The sequence below is a fragment of the Apium graveolens genome, chromosome 7, assembly GCF_009905375.1.
Source record: "Apium graveolens cultivar Ventura chromosome 7, ASM990537v1, whole genome shotgun sequence".
Lineage (NCBI taxonomy): Eukaryota > Viridiplantae > Streptophyta > Magnoliopsida > Apiales > Apiaceae > Apium > Apium graveolens.
Genome location: NC_133653.1, coordinates 181,797,848 through 181,820,287, shown reverse-complemented (window position 1 = coordinate 181,820,287; position 22,440 = coordinate 181,797,848). Strand labels below are relative to the sequence as shown.

The 22,440-nt window shown below is 35.2% G+C and overlaps 3 protein-coding genes across 4 annotated transcripts; 1 reads left to right on the top strand and 2 right to left on the bottom strand.

Moving 5' to 3' along the window:
- The first annotated feature begins 1,276 nt into the window (after positions 1-1,276).
- On the top strand, positions 1,277-2,008 carry LOC141674237 (protein MIZU-KUSSEI 1). Its single transcript, XM_074480955.1, has one exon. The coding sequence runs from the start codon at positions 1,277-1,279 to the stop codon at positions 2,006-2,008; it is 732 nt and encodes a 243-aa protein (XP_074337056.1).
- A 6,953-nt stretch (positions 2,009-8,961) lies between these two features.
- Positions 8,962-14,250, bottom strand: LOC141670766 (putative glucan 1,3-beta-glucosidase A). Of its 2 annotated transcripts, XM_074476755.1 has the most exons (10): positions 14,099-14,246; positions 13,868-13,983; positions 13,651-13,770; positions 12,041-12,223; positions 11,708-11,866; positions 10,771-10,940; positions 10,525-10,677; positions 9,710-10,062; positions 9,418-9,597; positions 8,962-9,189 (listed from the first exon to the last, which is right to left on the bottom strand). In XM_074476755.1, exons 1-10 carry the CDS (start codon positions 14,172-14,174, stop codon positions 9,104-9,106), a joined length of 1,596 nt encoding a protein of 531 aa, XP_074332856.1. In that variant the 5' UTR covers positions 14,175-14,246; the 3' UTR covers positions 8,962-9,103. The 2 variants fall into 2 exon arrangements, with proteins under 2 accessions (XP_074332856.1, XP_074332857.1); XM_074476756.1 differs by lacking the exon at positions 9,418-9,597 and having other exon boundaries at positions 14,099-14,250.
- Positions 14,251-15,122: 872 nt separating this feature from the next.
- LOC141671877 (uncharacterized) lies at positions 15,123-16,855 on the bottom strand. The gene has a single exon (XM_074478299.1). The coding sequence runs from the start codon at positions 16,590-16,592 to the stop codon at positions 15,519-15,521; it is 1,074 nt and encodes a 357-aa protein (XP_074334400.1). The 5' UTR covers positions 16,593-16,855; the 3' UTR covers positions 15,123-15,518.
- Positions 16,856-22,440: the final 5,585 nt, after the last annotated feature.

The window sequence follows — 22,440 nt, the reverse complement described above, 5'->3', positions numbered from 1 at the left end:
TTCTTTATCAAATAATCAGAACCATTAGATCAAAATACTAAAAAAATGCACTATACAAGTTCTCAGGTTCGAATCTCGTTAATAACAAATATTTATATTATTATTTATAAAAATATATATAAGTTCTCAGGTTCGAATTCTGTTAATAACAAATATTTATATTATTATTTATAAAAATACATATAAAATTTTCATATTCGAATCTCACTAACAAAAAAACATTTACATAGATCTCATCAATCATATACTATTTGAACTTAACTTAAAATTATACACAATCAAAGTATAATTATATAATCATTATTTAGTATTTAATTATTTATATAGAATTTTAATAAAATTACATAAAATAGAAATAAAAATATATAAATATTTAACCAAGACCCGTGTATTGTACGGGCCGTAAACTAGTTATTATGTTATAATAACCGGAATAAGGTATAATTTGGTATGCTTTTTTTGTTGGTTTGGTTATGCCCATTTATAATCGTTGGATCTTTTTAATTGATCAGGACTGTTAGATTTAAATACTTAAAGAATGCACACTACTCAAGCTATCAGTTCAAACTCCGCCAAAAACAAATATTTATATTATTATTTATACACTACTAAAATTCTCTGATTCAAACCTCGCCAACATCAAATATTTATATTATTATTTATACGTGACCCCAGATTCAGTATCGAATCCTGCCAATAACAAAAATTTATATTATTATTTATAAATATACTAATAAGGTAATGATTAAAAAAAATTATAATTTTAAATAATATAAAAATATTAATGAAGACCCGTGCGATACACGGTTGTAAATTATATATATAGTACTTCAATTCATTGCTATTTTCTGATCAGTCATGGCTTTTTCTGGCGAGTTTTTCTGTTTTAGAACATGTAATTATCCCATTTGGTGTCCTAATTTAAAATTAAATCAAAATTGTTACGGTAGCTTATAATAAGAATTCGTGTGCATAATATATGTATTATAAATAAGTTAGACTAGATGGATTCTTAAGCTTATAATAATCTTTTGTTTAATTTTGAACAAACACGTCACAGAGAAACTTTAACTAATCAAGTCCATATATAATTGCAAAGTATTCATTTAAATTTAAAATAATGTAAAGTGCTCTAGTGACCTGAATTAAATCACATAGTTTAGTTTTGTCATAAACCTGGTGGCTAGATTAGTAGGGACCAACAAATAGTACTCTTCAACTTTAGCCAGCTCTATATAAACCCTAAAACATTGGCTTCTCAATGTGCACCAATTAAATGTATTATTCATCATATCCTTCATTTGCTGCCACCAAGGTAGTCAGTACCGGTGTCACCACCGTCGACTGCGAGAAACAAGTCCGGTCTTGGCGCCTTCTTCGATCACTTCTTAAACTTCTTATTCCAACTTGCAATAGCACCTTCACTGAATACCATCATGAAGTTAACCAAAAAAACTGCATGAAATATCATGACTACTATCCTTCAAAACCTATCATTAGTAACCCTACTTCTACCACTATCACAGGTACAATCTTCGGTCAACGAAAGGGAAAAGTCAATTTCTGTATCCAAACAAACCCTAAATCTACCTCCTCAATCCTTCTCCTTGAACTAGCCATTCCTACAACAATCTTAGCTAGAGAAATGCATGGTGGACTGAGAATTGTACTCGAGTCCACGAGCAATTTGAGGAATAGTTTGGACTCGAATAACTCTCTCTTGTCCATGCCAATATGGAAAATGTACTGCAATGGGAAAAAAGTAGGGTTTGCTGACAAACGTTCTCCTTCTAAAGTAGACATCGAAATTCTAAGGCGTATGAAGTCAGTTGCTGTTGGAGCAGGTGTAATAAGTGCCAAAGATGTTGATCGAGACGACGAAACAATGTATCTTCGAGGAAATTTTCAATGGGTCCGAGGATCATCGGATTCGGATACATTTCATTTCGTTGATCCGGATGGTAATGTTGGTCAAGAACTTAGCATATTTTTCCTTCGTTCCCGGTAACATAAGATTGTTGATTTCGGAGTTTTTTTTCGGTTGAAGGAACAGCTGTTTCTAATTTACAGTTGTCACACCTTTGAAGCTATTATTGCCTATACACATGGCTAGGCACTGCTTGAAGTATATGTATTTGTCCAGTATCTGATCTGTACAGCACTCAGTCTCCTCTCTTTTTACTTAATGTAATCTGTTTTTGAGGCTAAGTGCTTTTTTTGAGTTGTGCTTATAAGCATTACTTTCTTATACTACATCATTTATTGGACACTAAGAATCGGTATTTCATGCATGTACGGTAATATATGTAAGATTATTGTTAACATGAATATTTAACTGGATATGTATTTGTGATTGGAACTTAATTGTTTTGGTTAACAATTTAACATACATATGTTTATGTAGTAATATATTCACTCAAATTTGGTTCAGAGAAAATATATTACGATGTATTTAATTGTTTAAACCTCTATTAAGTGGGATAGGTTTCTTGCCATGACAATGGCCAATCTTGTATATAAAGAAGAAAATAGGTGAAAAAGATTAACGCGCGACCTTGGCCAATGATCAGTACTAAAACTTTACGCAAAGCTCATTAGTATATTACATCTAGCTAGATTTAGTTAAATGAAGATGTTTTATAGTACTAGAAATCAAGATGCAACAATGTATCTATTATTTCTGTATGGATGCTTGCAATCGAATAAAATCTACAATGTAGAAAAGCTAAGAACAAATACTGCTAGTTACCTTGCTAGTTACCTGAACTCCTACAAACTAGGGAATCATGTCCCGGTTATTCTCCTAAACAAACGCAACCATTAAAGACTCTTTCTACTACTCAACGGTTACATGACATGCTGGATTATTAAATATATACATAGCAACAGGTTTTGATTAATAATAGACCCAACATGCTCCCCCTTAATCTAAACCTGCGTAAACTTTTTCACTCCCAGTAGATTCCGCATCTTCTCGAACTTTGTTGCTGCTAATGCTTTAGTTAATATATCTGCACGCTGCTCACCAGTGCTTACAAGCTTAATAACAATCAGTCCTTTCTCAACACAATCGCGGATAAAATGATACCTCAAGTCGATGTGTTTACTCCGTCCATGGAAAACTGGGTTTCGAGCTAAATTTACTGCAGATCGATTATCAATATAGAGCGTCACTGGTCCCTGTTTGATATCTATTACATGACTTAGAACTCGTTGAAGCCAGATTGCATGACATGCAGCTGTTGTAGCTGCCATGAATTCTGCTTCGCATGAAGAAAGGGCAACACAGCGTTGCTTTTGAGAAACCCATGTAATCAAGTTTTCATCAAGATAAAAAACCATCCAACCGGTGCTTTTCCTGTCATATGTGCTCCCTGCTAAATCACTATCTGAGAATCCAGATAATATATAATTGCCACGTCCCTTTGCATAAATCAAACCATAATCGAGAGCTCCCTGTACATAGCGGCAAATTCTCTTGATAGCGCCTAAATGCAACTCTGTAGGTCTCTCCATGTATCTACTAACAATGCCTACCGCATAGGCAATGTCAGGTCGTGTATGGACCAAATAACGCAGTCCTCCAATGATGCTTTTATAATTCGTAGGATTCACTGGTTCTCCAGTTCTATCTTCGTGGATCTATAGCTTGTATTCCATGGGGAACTTGACAGGATTACATTCCCCCATCCCTGCTTTATCGAGGACCTTCTTAGCATAGGCTGACTAACGTATCTCGATGTAATCAGTACCTTGCATAACTTCCAAACCCAGGTAATATGAGAGATTTCCAAGGTCAGACATGTCAAATTCATGACTCATCTCCCCCTTGAATTTGACAATGGCTGACAAGTTTATCTCCGTGACTAATAAATCATCGACATACACAGCAACCACCAGAGAATTATTCTGTTTCGTTTGGTATAAACATCATGCTCAAACATGCACTTAACAAAACCCAAATTTATCAAAAATTTGCTAAGTCGTGAATACCAGGCTCGTGGGGCTTGGCACAAGCCGTACAGAGCTTTGATGAGTTTGTAAACCAGATGTTCTTGACCTTTTCTGACGTAACCTTTTGGTTGAGAAACATAAACTTCCTCCTGTAAAAACCCATTGAGAAAAGCAGACTTGACATCGAGGTGGTGTACCTCCCAATTACTTTTGGCTGCTAGTGCTAGAAGCAATCGTACTGTCTCGAGGCGAGTGACAGGGGCGAAGACTTCATCGTAATCAACCCTTTGACGTTGCACATACCCTTTGGCTACAAGACGTGCCTTATGATTTGTCACCTCCCCGTTCTGATCTTTCTTTATCTTAAAAACCCATTTAAGATCGATAGGTTTTTGGCATGTTGGCAACTTTGTAAGTGTCCAGGTTTGATTCTTTTCAATAGAATCAATTTTTTGTCCATTGCTCTGCGCCAAACCTCCTCTTTGACAGCTTATTCAAAGCATACTGGTTCATCGATGCCCATCAATAATAATTCTTCTTCCAATTCACGTTCGCTGGTATGCTCATATCAGAAAGAAGTCTGTAACTTCGTGGTGGTGCACTCTCATCATGAGAAGCACAATCGATTTTAGCATCACTAGTGGCACCTGATTGTGGTGTTGCTGGCGTGGTTTCCTCGAAGGTATCAAGTTCATCATCCTCCAAGAAAGAATGTCCAGGTTGATGTTCTGTAACTTTATGTTCAGACTCTCACTCCCAAGCTTGGTATTCATTAAAAATGACATCCCGACTGACATGCATGTTATTCGTGACTGGGTCGTACAATCTGTACGCTTTAGTTCCAGGTTCACGTCCAAAATGAACCACCAATTTGCTTCTATCATCGAGTTTTGTTGTCTGTACTGCAGGAACTTTCATATATGTCGTGCATCCAAATATTTTTAAGTGTTCAACACTCGGTTTCTTTCCATACCAGGCCTCGTGTGGAGTGACAATGGACTTAGATCGAGTGGGCAACTTGTTCAAAATGTGAACTGCATAACGAACTGCTTCCCCCCAGAATTGTAGAGGAACTTTCTTTTCTTTGAGTAGGCTTCTGGCCATTGCTACTACTGTACGATTACGGCGCTCTACAACGCCATTCTGTTGAGGTGTGTAGGGTGCCGTATAGTGTCGTAGTATTCCATTATCTTTACAGAAATTTTTGAACTCATTTGAACAAAATTCACCTCCACGATCCGATCTCAACACTTGTATACCCTGTTCCTTACCATTCTCAACCAATAATTTAAACTTTTTGAAATAAGTTAAAGCTTCATCTTTTGTTTTAATCATATATACCCACATCATACGCGTATAATCGTCTACTAATAGCATGAAATATCGATTACCTGCTGGAGTAGTGGGAGATATAGGTCCACAAAGATCCATATGTACTAGTTCTAATGCAGCTTTTGTAATAAATGATGTTTAAGATGGAAACGACTTATATGTTTGTTTCAACATGAGACATCCACCACAATTTTCTTTAGGTTGCGTGATCAGAGGTAATCCATGTGCCATGTGATGCTTCGACATCAGCTGCAAAGCTGTGAAATTCATATGTCCTAGTCGCTAATGCCAGAGCCATGTTTCCTCATTCTTGGTTAATAAGCATTTATATTGAATGTCGTTAATCTGAATCTTATATAACCGGTTGACAGTCCTCTGCACCTGCATTAATAATCTCCCACAACTATCATAAACCCACAAGTTCGTGCCATTTAGGACCACTCGATTACCTTCCTCCGATAACTGACCTAAGCTGATTATGTTGCTTTGAAGCGTAGGTATAAAATAGACTCCATCTAGCACTCTGGTTTCTCTGTTTTTGCAGGCGATTCGTATCGAACCCTTTCCCTCTATCTTTACCACAGAACCATCACCAAATTTTACTTCACCCTTTTTAGTTCGATCCAGTTTTTCAAATTTTTCTCGTCTATCAATCATGTGATTACTGGCTCCGTTGTTGAGATACCATATATTTTCTTCATTTTCTTTGACACCAATCGAGCTATTTCCCTCTGTGAACGTCACCAATTCATCTGCATTATTTTCGCACATAACCATCAATAAAGCAGGCTCACTATCACTTAACCACGTCAGGTTTACTTCTCCCTTTTGTTGTCTTACCTTTCTCGGTTTTCGACATTCTGCTGCAAAATGACCATATCCTCCACAATTAAAACATTTCACTTGACTTCGATCTCGTACCATACGATTATCCCTGGTGCGGTAATCATTGCCTCCAGATGAGCCACCCTTACCAGATTTTTTGCGGCCATTCTTCTCTCGTGAGGAGGAGCTTGTCATTCTTTCCTTCTCTTTTCTGTCATTCCTCCTCTGTGAGCAACAATTATTCTTTTCCCTCATTGTTCTCCACCCCTCCATGTAGGCATTCATCGTGAGCCTTTAGGGACCCAATCACCTCCTCTACCGACATGGTATTCAAATTTCCAAATTGCTCAATAACTGAGGCAATTTGAAGAAACTTGGTTGGAACAGCTCTCAAAAGTTCCTTTACTACGTACGCTTCTTCGATTGTTTCTCCCAGCGTCCTGATTTTTGTGACCAGGCCGTTTAGTCTCATACAGAAATCATCTAATTGTTCTGATTCCTTCATCTTTAGTGATTCGAATTCAGCCTTAAGGATTTGGGCCTTAGCCTGTTTGACCTTGTGATCAGCACCTAAACATAGTGTTTTGATCGCCCCCAAAACTTCTTTGGATGTATTCTTTTCAGCAACAATTAATAGCATGTCGTCGGGTAGACCTTGGTAAATAATGGCTAAAGCGCGTTTGTCTGTCTTTTCTTCTGTTGGGATCTTTGGATCCTTAGGCTCAATTGCGTCCCATACTCCATATGCCTGCATAAAGACCTTCATTTTCGTTGTCCACACGGCATAGTTTGATTTCGTGAGCATTGGATAGCTGAGACCAAAAGACCCTTCTTTACTCTTCCTCGACTCTATCATCTGCTTGTTGTCTTGAAAGAATTTTCTTCAGGTGATTTAACGCTCTGATACCAGATGTTATAGTACTAGAAATCAAGATGCCAGAACAATGTATCTATTATTTCTGTATGGATGCTTGCAATCGAATAAAATTTACAATGCAGAAAAGCTAAGAACAAATACTGCTAGTTACCTGCACTCCTACAAACTAGGGAATCATGTCCCGATTATTCTCCTAAACAAACGCAACCACTAAATACTCTTTCTACTACTCAACGGTTACATGACACACTGGATTATTAAATATATACATAGCAACAAGTTTTGATTAATAATAGAACCAACATAAGATCTCTCTCTCTCCCCCCGCCCTCTCCCGCTCACTCTATCTCTCACTCTCTCTCTCTATCTCCCCCTCTCCCCTCTCTCTATTTCATTAATTCTCTCTCTCCCCCTCTAGGGAGACGATCAAGACGAGCATCTAGGGCACCACAACAACAAGGGGCACCAAATTTTTTAGCAAAAATGATTTCTTTAACAAATTGAAAGCAGGCGTACCAAATCGTCTAGGGCACCCAAATGTCTAAGGCCTGCCCTGCCTCCCTCTCTCCCCCTCCCTCTCTCTTTCTCTCTCTCCCCCCTCTCCTTCTGTCTCTGATATTCACGTGCCTCCAATTTGAGTCTTATCATTAATGTGATCTTATACTGAATACCAAAACCAAAAGGTCAGGTTATACAGCATTGTTACGTATGCATGGAGGTTGTGCTATGGTGATAAGAAACAGATCAGGTGAATTTCGAATTAGTTGATGCAACAAGGTAATGTTACGGTGATAAGAAACATATCAGGTGAATTTCGAAATAGTTGATGCAACAAGGAGACATGCACCTGAAAAAAAGTGATGAGAATCCCGGGGATATGTTGATTTGATTGAAGCATGCACCTTTATTCAGTCGACAACACCAGTACTACATGCATATAAGAACAGTGTTTTGCACCTCAATAATGTAATTTTCTAACATACTGTTTATTACTCAACAGGAGTTGGCCTTCAATGTATTATTTTGCTACCATGTTTCAGTAAATGCCGAGAGGGCATGTCCGGCCCATTTTATACTGGACACCTTTATGTCATTCCAAAAAATGTTGCTGCTTCATAGTTCTTTAAATATAGTGTAGTCTACTAATGGTGATCTCAAAATAAAACTTCAATTTTAATATCTCGTCAGTTGTAGTTCCTGAATCTAGAACTCGTTAGTTGTCCAGAAAGTGGGGCTTGAGAGGCACGCATTTAAGTTCATTTGTTACAGTAATATTTATCTGTGCTGTAGATTTCTGTTTTGTGTTGCTAATACACGTTTGACAAACATTAAGAAAGTTTTTGCAGGAGTTGGTTACGGGGAAATCAGAAGTGCAAGATTAAAGTGGTCAACTTGTCAATCAAAAGCTTGGATGCATGTAGACAATTAATTGATTTCTGGCACAAAATTACGTCCAATTATCAAATGCACTAACTAATTGTGATTTTTTGTGGGGGCTTGATTGCATTTGGTCCACAATTTCTATTTGACGTGGTTGTTTATGAACCTCTATTATAGGGGCAGAGGATATCAGAACTACTGTGTTGCGATATGTTTTCAACTTATGGGTGATAAACTTATAATCCAAAAAATATGTAAAACTTAATTACAACTTTATTCTCTGACAGTTTCTCTTGAAAGATCGGTTGGTACTTTGGTACTTACTTAAATTCGGGGATCAAAGACTAACAAGTTATCTCACTATGAGATGGTGCTCCTTTGTATATGCAACTGGAAAACATCAAGCTTAATTTTCAACTGCCTTCAGAGGCTCCAAACCCGTGCTTTCTTTAACTGCTTTCTGAAACTTAATTGTAGTAGCTCTTATCATTGTTCATCATTAATTTTGGTAATGTATATGAGTATTATTTTTTTCATTTCTAAATGACATCTTGTAGAGGTTAAACAATTACGCACACGTTACTGTGTGAGAAGAACCTGCGGCTGCAGTGCAGGTAAAATAAAATTTAAACATTAAAAATGTACTACGGTAATAATGAGAAAAAAGATCGAAGAATGGATTGCTTTACATAGATAAAGTTTACAAGTATGGGCTCGTGTTATTTGCTGCAATGATTACTGCAATGGATGCAAAAAGAAGCAGCAACATGGCAGCGCAAACAATAGAACAGCACTCAAGCTTTGCCTAACGGGTGAAAAACCTGCAATAGCAAAATATTTACATGAAATTAAGATCCCGGAATGATAAAACAATGCAACAGTCCGTTTCTTGACTTGAAGAGATTTTAATTTTATCTTTTTGTTTTATATATGTAGTGTTTTTCAGTTAATTTCTCCCAGAGTTTCATGCAGTGTGAGTTATGGTTTTGTGCATTCTGCAGTGTTTTGTGTGATCTCGTATTAAATTAATAAATATGCCTAACCATTACCTAGCTGGAGGATATTATTCCGGATATTCCACTCAAAATCCCAGTGATGCCTTTCATTTTTAAGTGTCCAGTAACTCCAACCAAATGATGCTATGTTATACACATTCAATTGCGCTTTACCAAAATCTTGATAATCAGCGTTGGAACCATTTATAACATTCCATTCATTCACCCATTCCCCTGCAATAATTTTCATTTTCTTCATCTTCCAAAATTTACCAACTGTTTTTAGATTGCTTTGATCCTGAAGAACAGTTTTCAAATGAATAAGAAAGAATGGGGGAAAACTTACCAATAAAAGTAAGCGGTCCATTCCTGTTGTTTAGAGCTTGTAATTGGGTTTCCCTGCTTTTGTATATGAACTGAATATTATCTTCAGAACTCATGTTGACAAAATTTGTGTCAAAAAGATTGTAGTAGTGCAAATCCACTACAATATTCGTTGCACCTATGTTGGCTTGATAAATTTCGACTGGATCTGTATCCCCAATTCTTTGGCAGACAATCACATAAGCTGTTGGGGAGTATTCCCGAACAATCTGGTACCCTTGTCGGTAATAGGAAACAAGAACATCCAGAGGAACTGTCCAGGCAGATGGTTCATTCAGAAGTTCAATTCCCAGCAATGCAGGATGCTCGGCATACCTGTAAATCAAAAGATCGACGAGACAAGAATATTCAATGCTGCCAGATTATTAGTAGGAAGTACATATGTTGTGTTTGGTTGGGTTGAATGAAATGAAATGGAATGGAATGGGCTGCCAGATCATTAGTAATAAGAATATTCCTATAATTTACCAGATTATTTTATCAACTTACATCTTTGGTAAATTTTCACTAAACAGAATGGAAGAGACATCTAAATGGAACAAAGTGGACACTGAGTACATTTAATTAGCATTCATATGGTTGTACAGTTGATGTAAGATCTCTATTCAAAAAGATAGGCGCCTTCCAATAATATGGTGTATGTACCTTGTAAAGCATCCGACTAATTTCTGTATACAAATCTATATAAAAAATTCTATCATTTTGTGCATCAAGTTTGATCATGTGGTTAAACTACGAGTGAGCATTATAATTCATCACTACTTGTCCTCAACTGACCTCGAAACTAGAAATTTAATAACATTTAATGTCTGTGAGATATGTGAAGATGTAGGCCATCCCGTTGTACCGTCTCTGCTGGCACTATGTTCCATCCCATTTTGAGAGCCTGGTGCTGCATGAAGGTCGATAATGCACTTTATGTTATAGGTTCTGCAGACATGGTTTCAAGTGGAGTGTATAAGAACTATGAACCGTAAACAAATCATACATTTGTTAAAGGATAAAGTTCAATAAAATACCCACTGAGCCCATAAGAAAGCATTGTCTAGGGCATTCAAAGTCCCTCCGATAAAAGGAGCCGGGGGGGTTGGATCAGAAGCAATCCACCAGCCAACAGGGATCCTCACTGTATTGATTCCATGATGGTAAAGGAACTCAAAATCTTGTACAGTGACAAAGCCATCTCTATGAGTCTGCATTACCAAATAGACTTTAAATAAACTAGCGTCTGACTCAAGGGCATAACGATTCATTCCTCTGGTGGTTACGTGAAATACAGTCATACAAACTTCTTTTGGTTCAGATGCCTCAGACTAAAAGGGGATACTAAAATATAGATCGCAAAATATAAAGGAAAGATGTTGCTAGCTATGTGTGAATTTTAAAATATTCGCCCATGCATAATGTCATTTCTTTTCCCCAGTATGCCACAGGTCCTCTGCTATCATGTACATAATATAGCTTGTTATCCTTCAATTTTCATATAAAAAGTTCTTTGGAAAAATCATAGTGCCTACACATATTGTACAACGAAAGAAAAGGCCTAAGCACCATCTAATACAGAACTAATATGACCACATCAGAGGAAGCTATATAAATTCTAAGCTTCTTATTACAGAGATAAATATGTCAATTGTCCATAAACATATTAATGACACAGTTTTCCGATGCTATAGGTGAAACCATTTAGTGTTAAATCACAAGCTAAAGGAATGAAGTAGATTCATCTGCAATTCTTAGATTCCTCCCGGTCTATTTTCTATTAGTAACTTTGTAGTGAAAGATGCATAGATGCATGTTCTGTTTAATTTATTTAGAGTTTTCCAAAATTCAATCTATTACCCCTATTAACTACAATACTACATGTAATGAATTCATTATGTAGACAATGTGACAATCGGAGGACGTATTAATTAGGCGGGGATAGTGAATAAACAAGAAAACATGTAGCTTTGTATACCTTCAGAACTTTTTTAGCTTTATCGTCTCCGTATCCATTGGCGAGCTGATAATCACCATGCAATGTATTGGAGGCAATAATCATTTCAAATGTGGCCGCATTATCTTCCCAACCTGGATTTCCCGGATAGTCTGCAGTGAGCTGGTTTGTTGATGAAACCTGGAATGATGGAAGCATAGGCTACCAACTTTTCAATATGTATAGCCATAGATTATGCAGATGAACACAGATAATCCAAAATGTCTACTGGCTCGATACCCTGGTTACAATTTTTAAGTGCAACTTAATATATCTTTTCTATTACTTAAACAAAAAATTGGCAGGCACTCTTACCTGCAGACAGTTTCCATGCTTATTTCTCATATGGACTCTGTTGATATTTCTTTCCACGTAAAATGTCTCTCTTGCTGATGGCCATTGAGCTGTTGCAGAGACAAAGCTTCCTTCAGCATCATATGTTAAGAACTGGCCTTGGAAAGTACGGAACTGAAACTTCGTTTCAGAAATTCTCCACAGCTGCAATTAGATGAAAGAAGATAATTGGATATCCTATCTAAATATAGAGAAAATCTTACTGTTCAAGGGATAATCTAGTCGTAAATCACTTATCTGTTCACAAAACCTAGGAATAATTACTGACTGTCTTGGTGACCCTTTTGTGCATATGCTTGACTATGTGAGAAGTTTCAAGAGGACGCAAAAGAAGACAAATTATGAGAACTTGTGGCGATAATAAATATCAGGGAAGAAATAACTATATCCTTTTTTAACTCCATCTGCTCAAGTTTTTCTTTGATATGCTCCTACATATATCGTCATCTTAGAGATAGTTCACAAATTACGGATATACTTTGTGCATTTTGTAAGAAAAAAATAAGCTAAGGTTTAATGTTACTTCTAGAGAATACACATATTTATAATAAATTATTTGTTCTTTTTTTTTATTGTAGAAAACTGTTTGATGGGTAGTGGAAGAACAATGTTTCAAGTATTTCTACACTTAACGTTAACCTGATTCTCATCTATCTTATCTATGTCAGACTCAATCATGTTTGTTATCTCTGTCAGACTCAATCATGTTCAAGTATTTTTACATCATAAAATAATATATATTTTTAACTTGATTTCGACACCTGACATTAACCTGATAACTGTTATCTCATCTATCATATCCTAGTCTGGCTCAACCATGTCATATAAACTTTTGGCACCAAGTGATTCGTCGAGGTAACACTCAAGCTCCCGCGTTAGTGAAGTGGAGAAGCAGTCTAGTGTCTATTTGTTGTACAATGCTTAACAAGCAGATGAAAAGACCAAAGAGATCAATGTACTCTTTCAGAAAGTACATAACGGCCGAGTTAGAAATTAGAGCAGACTAAACGAAGTAAACTGATATTAAGATTGACTGTTACCAGTTAGTAGTAATAGTTAATCAGCTACAAGCCTACAACCTCATCAAACCTAAAAGATATAAGAGACTGGATTATTGAACAAGATAAATATACTCTTGCATATTCCGCAATGCTTTATATATTTAATATATCAACATAATTCAAGCTCGATAGTTGTTAACACTCCTTTAGGGGTGTGCCTAAAAACAAATCCGTGCAGACTCATACTAATGTGGAGTTAGACATGCTTAGCAAACCCGATATGTTATAGATAAGTTATGTGAATAATTTTTATATGGTCCCTGCATCTTGTGTCATGCTGGACTTGATAATACAAGTCTGCCAAGAACTAGAACAAATTTGCTCAACCATTCAACAAAGTATTCTGAATTGCCTGATTTTGACATTTACTGATCTACACATCAAGGAAATCTGTGAATTTATATTCAATCTCCTTACTCGGAGCACATCTAGCGGTTACAGAAAATGGTTAGTAACAATAAAAAACAGCAAGACAAATGCAATAATGAGAAATATGATCAAACATCTCACCCTAAAAGTCTCCCATGAAGAAGGTATATCTTTGTCGACACTAACATTCATTCCGCCTCCATTTTCTGAAGACACATATTTTTGTGAAGTCACCGATTTAAATTGAACCTCTGTTCCATCCTACATGACATATTTCGCGTATTTGAGTACTGCAGAATATTTCAAATTTATTTCTTAACCACACACAACTTAAAATGGTATAAATAACAGCACTCACAAGCATATCTCCATTGGGAATTCCATCAAACAGTGAAGGTTTAATCCACCCTTCCACAACCAACCATCCACCCAAGTTGACTGCTCGTACTTTCGAATCTCCAGGTAACCCCTCCACTAAAATATGTGTAAATGCGATGAACACAGACACAAGATTAACAATACAATTTAGAAATAAAGATGCTGCAATAAATTTCTGGAAAATTAGAAACAAGTGAGTGGCAGAACAAACCTGCGCATGCTACAGAAAAGATGAGGCAACAAGTAAGCAGAAATGTAAATACCCATCTGCAGGACTTAAGTTCCATGTACAATGCAGGACAAAATCAAATCAGTAAAGCCAAAAGCTATAGTTTTTATCTAAAATAGATGAAATGAAAGACAGAATAAAGGAGGCAACCCCACTTGAAAGAAGGAATATAGTTATATATACATGTGTAATTCTTTGCTGATTACACAATTAATTCCAAAATGAAATTAGTATACAACCTATAAAAAGTAAAAGATGAGTCTGGTGATGATATTCGATTAGATACTGTTGGGCAGTCTCAAATCTCAATGTTGAAGCATTTACACAAGGCAAAAACACCCTGAAAAAGATTTTTTAAGTGGAATAATACACGAAGAACCATATTCATATTCCAGTGTGTTAAAATAATAATATAAGATCATGAAAATCATCGGTTCCTTAGGTGTATTGAGTTAAAAAGTGTAGCTCTCTCTACCCCGTTTGTCTCTCATTATCAGAAACAAAAAGAATCCAAACTGAACCAGTTCAAAAAACCTTCTATTCTCCTATGTTTCTTTGATCATATAGCCATTGTGGTTCGGTTGAAGGGAGAAATCGGAAGTTTCTCACGACATTAGTATCGTTGATGATAATAAGTTCCTGATTTCCTGTTGGGGCTGCTATTTTTAACATCTTAAAATTTTAAATTAATTGTTGAATTGATATAGTATTAGAACTCGTTTTCAAAAGATGTTTGAATTTAAGTTCTCTCACCCTCCATATATTAAGTGTGAGGGATATACCTAAAAATGTTAGGAATTGTAAATGATCTTATAATTTGAATGAACGATGTTCTTACGCTCTACAATCTACATTAAAAATATCATATTAGAAATAAGTGAATTTTGTGAAATGTCGTTTGGTTAATCGGTATAGGCATTAGACTGCATATCCTAACCGTCACAATTGGCTGGTCATCTTAAAAGCAAAGAAAGTACAAGTACAAACAATAAAGATTCTTGCAGTATGAGCAAAAGCAGGCACCTCTTGATTAAACAAAGATCAATGATCTTATACAAAGTCCCAACATAATCCGAGTGTGTGAGCTAGGAATTTATGTTCAATTAAGCAAGTAAACTTAAAAATACATCATCAATATGTAAGAACTTGCTGTGGCAGCTTCAAACCAGTTCATTAACAAGTGGCAGTTTCGGTTTCTTTGGTCTGCACATGAACTACGCAATGACATAACTGAACATGTTATTTTCTTCATACAACAGTACAAGGTTTGTAAAAGCCTGGATGTACGTAGCTTTACCCTTATTTTCTTAACAATACCCGGCATATGTCCCCTGAATCCTCCTGATAGAAAGAAGACTGTATGTACCTTTTATTCCAGACAGACAAATCAATTCTACCATTTTTACAATGGTAAAACTGAGTCGTGGCTTTTACTGGACCCAGGTTTCGGCCACTTCCTACCAGTAGATGAGAATGTTCTCTTCATCGAAACATGACCTATTTCCGAAAGTTGCCTAAATGAAGAACTCTTCATCACTCCATATATTCTTGACAATGATTTGTTTTTACCATGTTTCACAACCTTCACTGGATCAATATTAGCCACTGCAATGCTAATCATGGAAGCAGAAAAAGAATCCAACGACACTGACCTCCTCACTTCTTGTGATCCTCCTTCCCCTTTTGCATTTTCAAGTCCAACATCAGAGTTTCTTACACCTGGATATGCCAAAGTCTTATCTGTGTTTTCAGTACCTTCTTCATTACTAGCTGTGCTTAGTTCCTCTGCAACATTATTTCCAGCTCCATCACAATCCTCCCCATTACTATCCGAATTCTCCACCAATTCATCTTGTCCTGTACGCAATCCATCCGTATTCGTGGTCTCCACCGTACTCACCCCAACATTACTAGCCTCCACAACAATCGGAGCACGACACAACGGGCAATTCTTATGAGACCTTAACCAAGTATCAATACAAGAAATATGAAAAGCATGACTACACTTAGGCAAAAGCCTCAAACTCTCATCATCTTGAAACTCACTCAAACAAATAGTACAATCTGCCTCTTCAACCAACCCTTCACCTTTCTTATACTTAATAATCGCAATAGAATCAATAACCATTTGTGTCAAACCAACAGTATTAATCAACCATATAGGATGAATCAATTCAGGGCCATGATCTTCATTAATAATATTCTCATCATGATCAATATTTCTCGAAAAAGACCTCCTAAGACTATTTAAACGAAACCTATATCTCTTGAGAATTATGAAATAACAAATCATGAAAAAGAAAACAACAAGAAAACATATCACAACAAGCAATATAGGTGAAAAAGGTAGATTTGAACTTGAACCATCTTCATCTTTCCTAGGATACTCATCAACAATATCATCATCACATGTCAAGCAAGGTGGTACATAATATGAAGGTTCATCATCCAAAATTCTTCTGTAAAAACTTGCCATATGAAAACAGGGGATTATGAATAACAAGAGCTAATATTATTACCTTGCACATGAAGATACATACAACCCAAGTGCAAGTTTCTTAGTTGAATGACTCCAGCACATAAGAGTATATGATGGTAAGATCAAACCCACATAAAAAGATAAGAGTAAAATATACTTGGTTGGGTGAGGTTTGAATATTACAGTATTTTTTTGTCTAGGTAAATTGTAATTGCATCATATTTTTTTTAAAACTTTGTGTGGAAAAAATGGGGTTTGAGTGGAAATTTCGTTTCTTTTGGGCAAGGTGATGAAAGTCAATGTAAAAAAAGTCTAGGCTATTTACGCGTTGAGTAATGATGCCGGTTTAGAAATGACCTACCCTTTGTGGTGTCGGTGACGCATCAGAGGACCATGTCTTCAGAATATTATAATAATAATATAATTTTAAAGGAACGGAGTCCCTATTTTATTGGAGTATTTGAAATATATGTTCTGCAATTAAAATATAGCCTTAAATTGTTGTAAAACGTATTATTTTTCAAATGTATTCTATAAATATCACTATTTTATTGTTGAAAATCTTGCATGTTACCTAGATTTTACAAGTAGAACGTTGTAAAATATATTATTATACAAAATATGTTTAGTTTGAAGAATATAAATGTTCATGTTGCAGAACATACATATTATACTTGTAAATATATGAGATTTGCATGATTTTATTGAAATAATAATATTTGTAAAACATGTTTTGCAATATAAAACGTTTTAGAAGATATTTTATTTGCAGATAATAGATGGAATCCGAAAACTCCAATTAAAAGGTGTACCTCCATAAAACTTTACTCTAATTTTAAATATAGAACTAAAGTAAATTCTGAATAGAGACTGACGGTCCTGAAATTATTTTAAAAAATTTATTAGATATACCTAATCAAATTATTTTTATATTTGGTAATTATATGTACATATTTAATTGAATAATTATTCATTTTTAATAACCTATAAACACTCACTAATTCATTTTCCTTTAACACGAATACATGTAACCCAACCTATAACATCTATCCTTTAACGTAGTTTAATTAAAATTAAAATGCTAACACTTAAATTTGATACATAAATATTTAAGATGAAATGAAATTGATGAAATGTCCCATTAAATTGATAAGTACATTCATGAGTTATACCGGGTGCAGATTGGGAACTTGAGTAATTTCGAGTCTTCACTTCACGAGTTTGAGTTTAGTATTCTATTTGGCTGGGATGAGCCAACCTGAAAAGATTGTGAAATTTGAATTATAATAGGCTTAGTTTATTATTTTTTTGTTAAAATCCTAACACTTTAAACTTGAGTTCAAAAATTGGAGTTCAAATAAATTTAACAAATGGAATACAATCGTTAAATTTAACAAATGGAATCCATTTGGTCTCAAAAAAAAACAAATGGGATCCATTTCTTACAATATCGTTTTTTATTCATAATTTTCATCCTATAATAAATACATCACTCATTATATTTGTAAAATATCTTTATACTCTCGGTTATTTCTTATTTTTTTTATTCATTACATTTTTTATAATTATTTGTTAGATTTCATTTCATTTCGCTTTCACCTGATAAAACACAATATCCGAATTTCTGAGGGTCGCCGTTTTTTCCCCCTTGAGCAATGCCTTGTATACTCTCTTTTATAAAATAATTGTCACCTGGGTCTTTTGCTGTAACTTGTAATATGCGGTGTTCCACAAATCGCTACGCCCACGGATAACAAAATAATCCGATCCGACGGATACCCGATTCGAAATCCGAAATTTTGAATTTATTGAGCTCAATTTTTTGGATTTGGATATGAATTTAATTTTTAAACCCGAAAATTTTTGGATTTGAATTTGGATATTAAGTATACTGATCCGAAACCCGATTCGAAATCCGAAAATTTATCCGAACCGGATCCGAACCCGAAATTAAAAAAAAACTCGAATTATTATATATATAATATCAGAATTTTTATATATTACATATTATAAATTATATATATACATATATTTATTAAAATATATTCTACATATTATAATATAATTTTTAGAACATATATTCTATATATTAAAAATTGACACGTTAAAACTCTTTCTTTACCAGTCACGTGTTCAATCATAGACACTTGTAATATCAGTAATTATACAATTTTTCAGATTCCGGGTTCGGGTTCGGGATCGGATTTCGGATTCGGGTATGAATATCCATCCAATTCAAAAATATTTCGGATTTCAGGTATATCCGAATCTGATCCGAAATCCGATGGATCGGGTTCGGGTATTTATTTTCGGGTATCTTTCGAGTTCGGGTATGAATAAAATTTTCGGGTTTGAATATGGATTCTGCAATATTCGACCCGATCTGACCCAATTGTCATCACTAGCTACGCCAGGGGCGGACCCAAGATTTAAAATTTACCGGGGCTGAAGTAATTTTTTTTTTGCTACGGAGACAAGTTAGTACTGACAATATACACACGTAAAATCAAAATCTTTTGTTAAAGAGCTGGTAAAGACTATATGTATATATTTTTTATAATTTTTGGGTCGTAGTATTCTATCAAATTTAGATTTTTAAGAGGACTAGAAACTAAAATTAATTTTTTAATCTAATGGCTATCACTCGTTATAAATACACAAACACTATATCTAAATTATTAAAAAAATGCATCAATATAAAAGATTGATATATTTAATTTAATTACGTATTGGCACTCACAATTAACTGCTTGCACTTAATTTATATCTTAAATATTTATAAACAAAAAGAGAATTTTTTTTGACAAATGTGACTTATAAGTAATTGTTTTGAGAAAATTCTGGAGGACGTATAACAATAGAGGATAAATTCTTAATTGTAAAAAAAAAAGAGATTGATACATCAAAATAAACCAATCAGCCTAATTAAAAAGATAATATAATTAATAAACATACATTAATGATATTGATAAAAAAAATGAATCGAAGGATGAGACGTTTATTATAAAAGGCTAAAAGCAGGGTGATCTAATTATATTTTAAATTTGAGGATTATTTTTTCATGCCAGTATCAGCAGGCAGCATCACATCACGCACGTCACCCACGTCTTTGTTATTTCATTGTCTTGATGACCATGTTTGATGGGCTGCTCAAATTTACAAGGCTAGAGCTTGAAAATTTATTGGGCTTAACATGTAGAATAACGGAGCAAACAAGGATTTTATCTGGGCTGGATGTAGGTTGGCCCACGGTCCGCCCTTGCGTTACGCGTGTCAGGGCGATGAGGGTACCTTCAATAGATTAATCGGTAAGTCGGAGATTAATCGGATTGATTAATCGGAACATTAATCGGAAAAATGTAAATAATATTTTTAATTTTTATAATTATATAATGATCAATATGTCAAATATTTGTTTGAAAAAAGAAATTAGAATTGTATTAAACAATATCTACACATTTGACATGCGTTATGTACTAATTATTGAGTTTAGAATATTAACTATATTTTAATTAACGCTTTTAAATTAATTATAATATGTTATTTTTATATTTTAAGTGATAAAATAAATATATTAGATTAATTGTTACTTCTTACCAATACTTTATATTAGAAATTGACATGATATTGTGTGAAATTATGAAAATTAATGAATTAAAATTATAAAAACGTGGAAAAAATATTTTTAAAATATTTTCCGCCTAGACCGCCTAGGACCGATTTTTGACCGCTTAGCCCGCCTAATCCCGATTTTGACCCGATTTTTTGAAAAAAAACCTATATCACCGCCTAGGTCCGAGTCGAGGCGTTTTACCACCGCCTAGCCCCTAGGCGCCGCCTAGACCGATTTTTAGAACGGTGGTAATATGTACAATCTCTTGCTAAATCACTTGTCACTTACGTTTTTTTCACCTGTTTGGAAGGGTATATACATAATTGGGGACCAAAGAATAAATTGAAAAAATAGTACTTCATCCCTCCCTCCCATTTTAATTGTCCATTTTGCAAATTACGAGCCTGAATGCCTAACCTTCTATTGACCAACAATATAAGGATACAACTCGATTATACTTACAGACTTGTGTCACTGCCTAGCATAATAATACAACCCAACATATGTTTACAGACTTTTCCCTACTGCCTAACATATGGATACATGTTTAGTGCATACAAGCCTACATGCATAGATTACATGATCAGAGCTGCGTTGATCAGTTCGGGATTTGACATGATGGCTGGATCATGTGGGAGCAAAGTTGATTTTTCTGGGTTTCAATTAGTTTTGGGCGAGTCCATGGTCAGAAATTTGGTGCCATTGATAAGTAAATGCAGGGCCATGAAGTATGATCTGGGTGATAAGTGGCATTTTATACCACTTAGAGCGTCTCATAACGGCTTGAATTGGTGTCTTGAGCTCGAGTATTTTGTGTATTTGACGCGTTTTCGAGTGTTTTTGCATTTCAGGGTATAACTTCCTTAGATAGGTGGATTTCATCAAAAAAGCTTAAGGAAGTGCTTGGGATCAGTCTAAGGATGATGAGCGAAGAAATCAGCAAAAACAGAAGCAAACCAAGGATTTTTCCAGAAAGGTTGCAGGCGCCCGCCTGATGGGAGCAGGCGACCGCCAAACCAAGGATTTTTCGAGAAAGGTTGCAGGCGCCCGCCTGATGGGAGCAGGCGACCGCCTGCGAGCAGGCGCCCGCGTGGAGGATGCAGGCGGCCTCCTGGGTGCGGATTTTCAGAATCTGAATTTTATAATTCTATTACAATTGGGCTTCTATTGACGCTGGTTCTTCTGGATAATTATATAAACCTTATGGGAAGACATTTTCTTTATCGAGAGCGAAGGCAAGAAGATCGAGAAGATCGTTTTAGCATGCAACAACGAAGAAAAGTAAGCATACGTTTATCTTGTGATTCTTTTAATTCGTTGTAACAGTGGATGCTAGTTTTCTTTATGCTTTGAACCTTAATACTCTTGTGACATACTTCATTATTTATTAAATATTTTTATTAGTTTATATCGTTATGTTATTATCATGATTTCATATAAACCCATGGTGACGATGAGTTCTATTATGGGCTAATCGTGATCATGGGATCGTAGCGGATTTACTATAGATTTCTTTAGTTAATTGTTTAATACCTTGGTATGTGGTGATTGTATGATATCTAGCATAGGTTGTGCTTATTCGTCTTATGTGCGTCGCGAACATGTAAGATAGCATGTTAATCTATTGTGAAGCGACAGTGAATCTTGAGATTTAGAACTTGCCATGCTAGCATAGGTTCGTGTATTATAAGCATGCTCTAACCGTTTTACTTGCCCTGTGTAATTATAATGAATAACTTGCGCTTAAATCGTTATGTTGTCAAATTCTGTAGACATATAGGGTCTCAACATAATTGATGCATATTCAACTTCTATCTTAATTATGGATGCTTGGTAGAATGGTATTCGTACAACGAAAGTTGGCGTTTAGCAGTTTCGTGTTGTTCGATTAATATCATCACCATTACATGCTAAGGGTAATAACAATAACTATTGAATGAATTAGTAATGAAGTCAGGATCTCCTGTGTGTTTAATATTGTTAATTCAAGTATTTAATTCTCGTAGTTAATATTAGTTAATCAACCTTAATTGTTATTGTCTTGACATTGAAGAATAATCATAAATTGGTGAGTAAGTGTTAATTAGATATAATTAATCAGAGTCTCTGTGGGAACGAACTAGAAATCATTCTATATTACTTGCAAACGCGTATACTTGCGTGATTTATTTAGCGCATGCTTTGTGCCTAACAAGTTTTTGGCGCCGCTGCCAGGGACTCGGTGTTAATTTG

Coding starts and splice junctions, on each gene's coding strand:
- LOC141674237 (XM_074480955.1), top strand. CDS start 1,277: ATGTATTATTCATCATATCCTTCATTTGCTGCCACCAAGGTAGTCAGT.
- LOC141670766 (XM_074476755.1), bottom strand. CDS start 14,174: ATGGAACTTAAGTCCTGCAGATGGGTATTTACATTTCTGCTTACTTGT. Junction 13,984..14,098: donor CTTTTCTGTAGCATGCGCAG/GTTTGTTCTGCC, acceptor CACATATTTTAG/TGGAGGGGTTACCTGGAGAT. Junction 10,941..11,707: donor AAGCTAAAAAAGTTCTGAAG/GTATACAAAGCT, acceptor TTGGTAATGCAG/ACTCATAGAGATGGCTTTGT.
- LOC141671877 (XM_074478299.1), bottom strand. CDS start 16,592: ATGGCAAGTTTTTACAGAAGAATTTTGGATGATGAACCTTCATATTAT.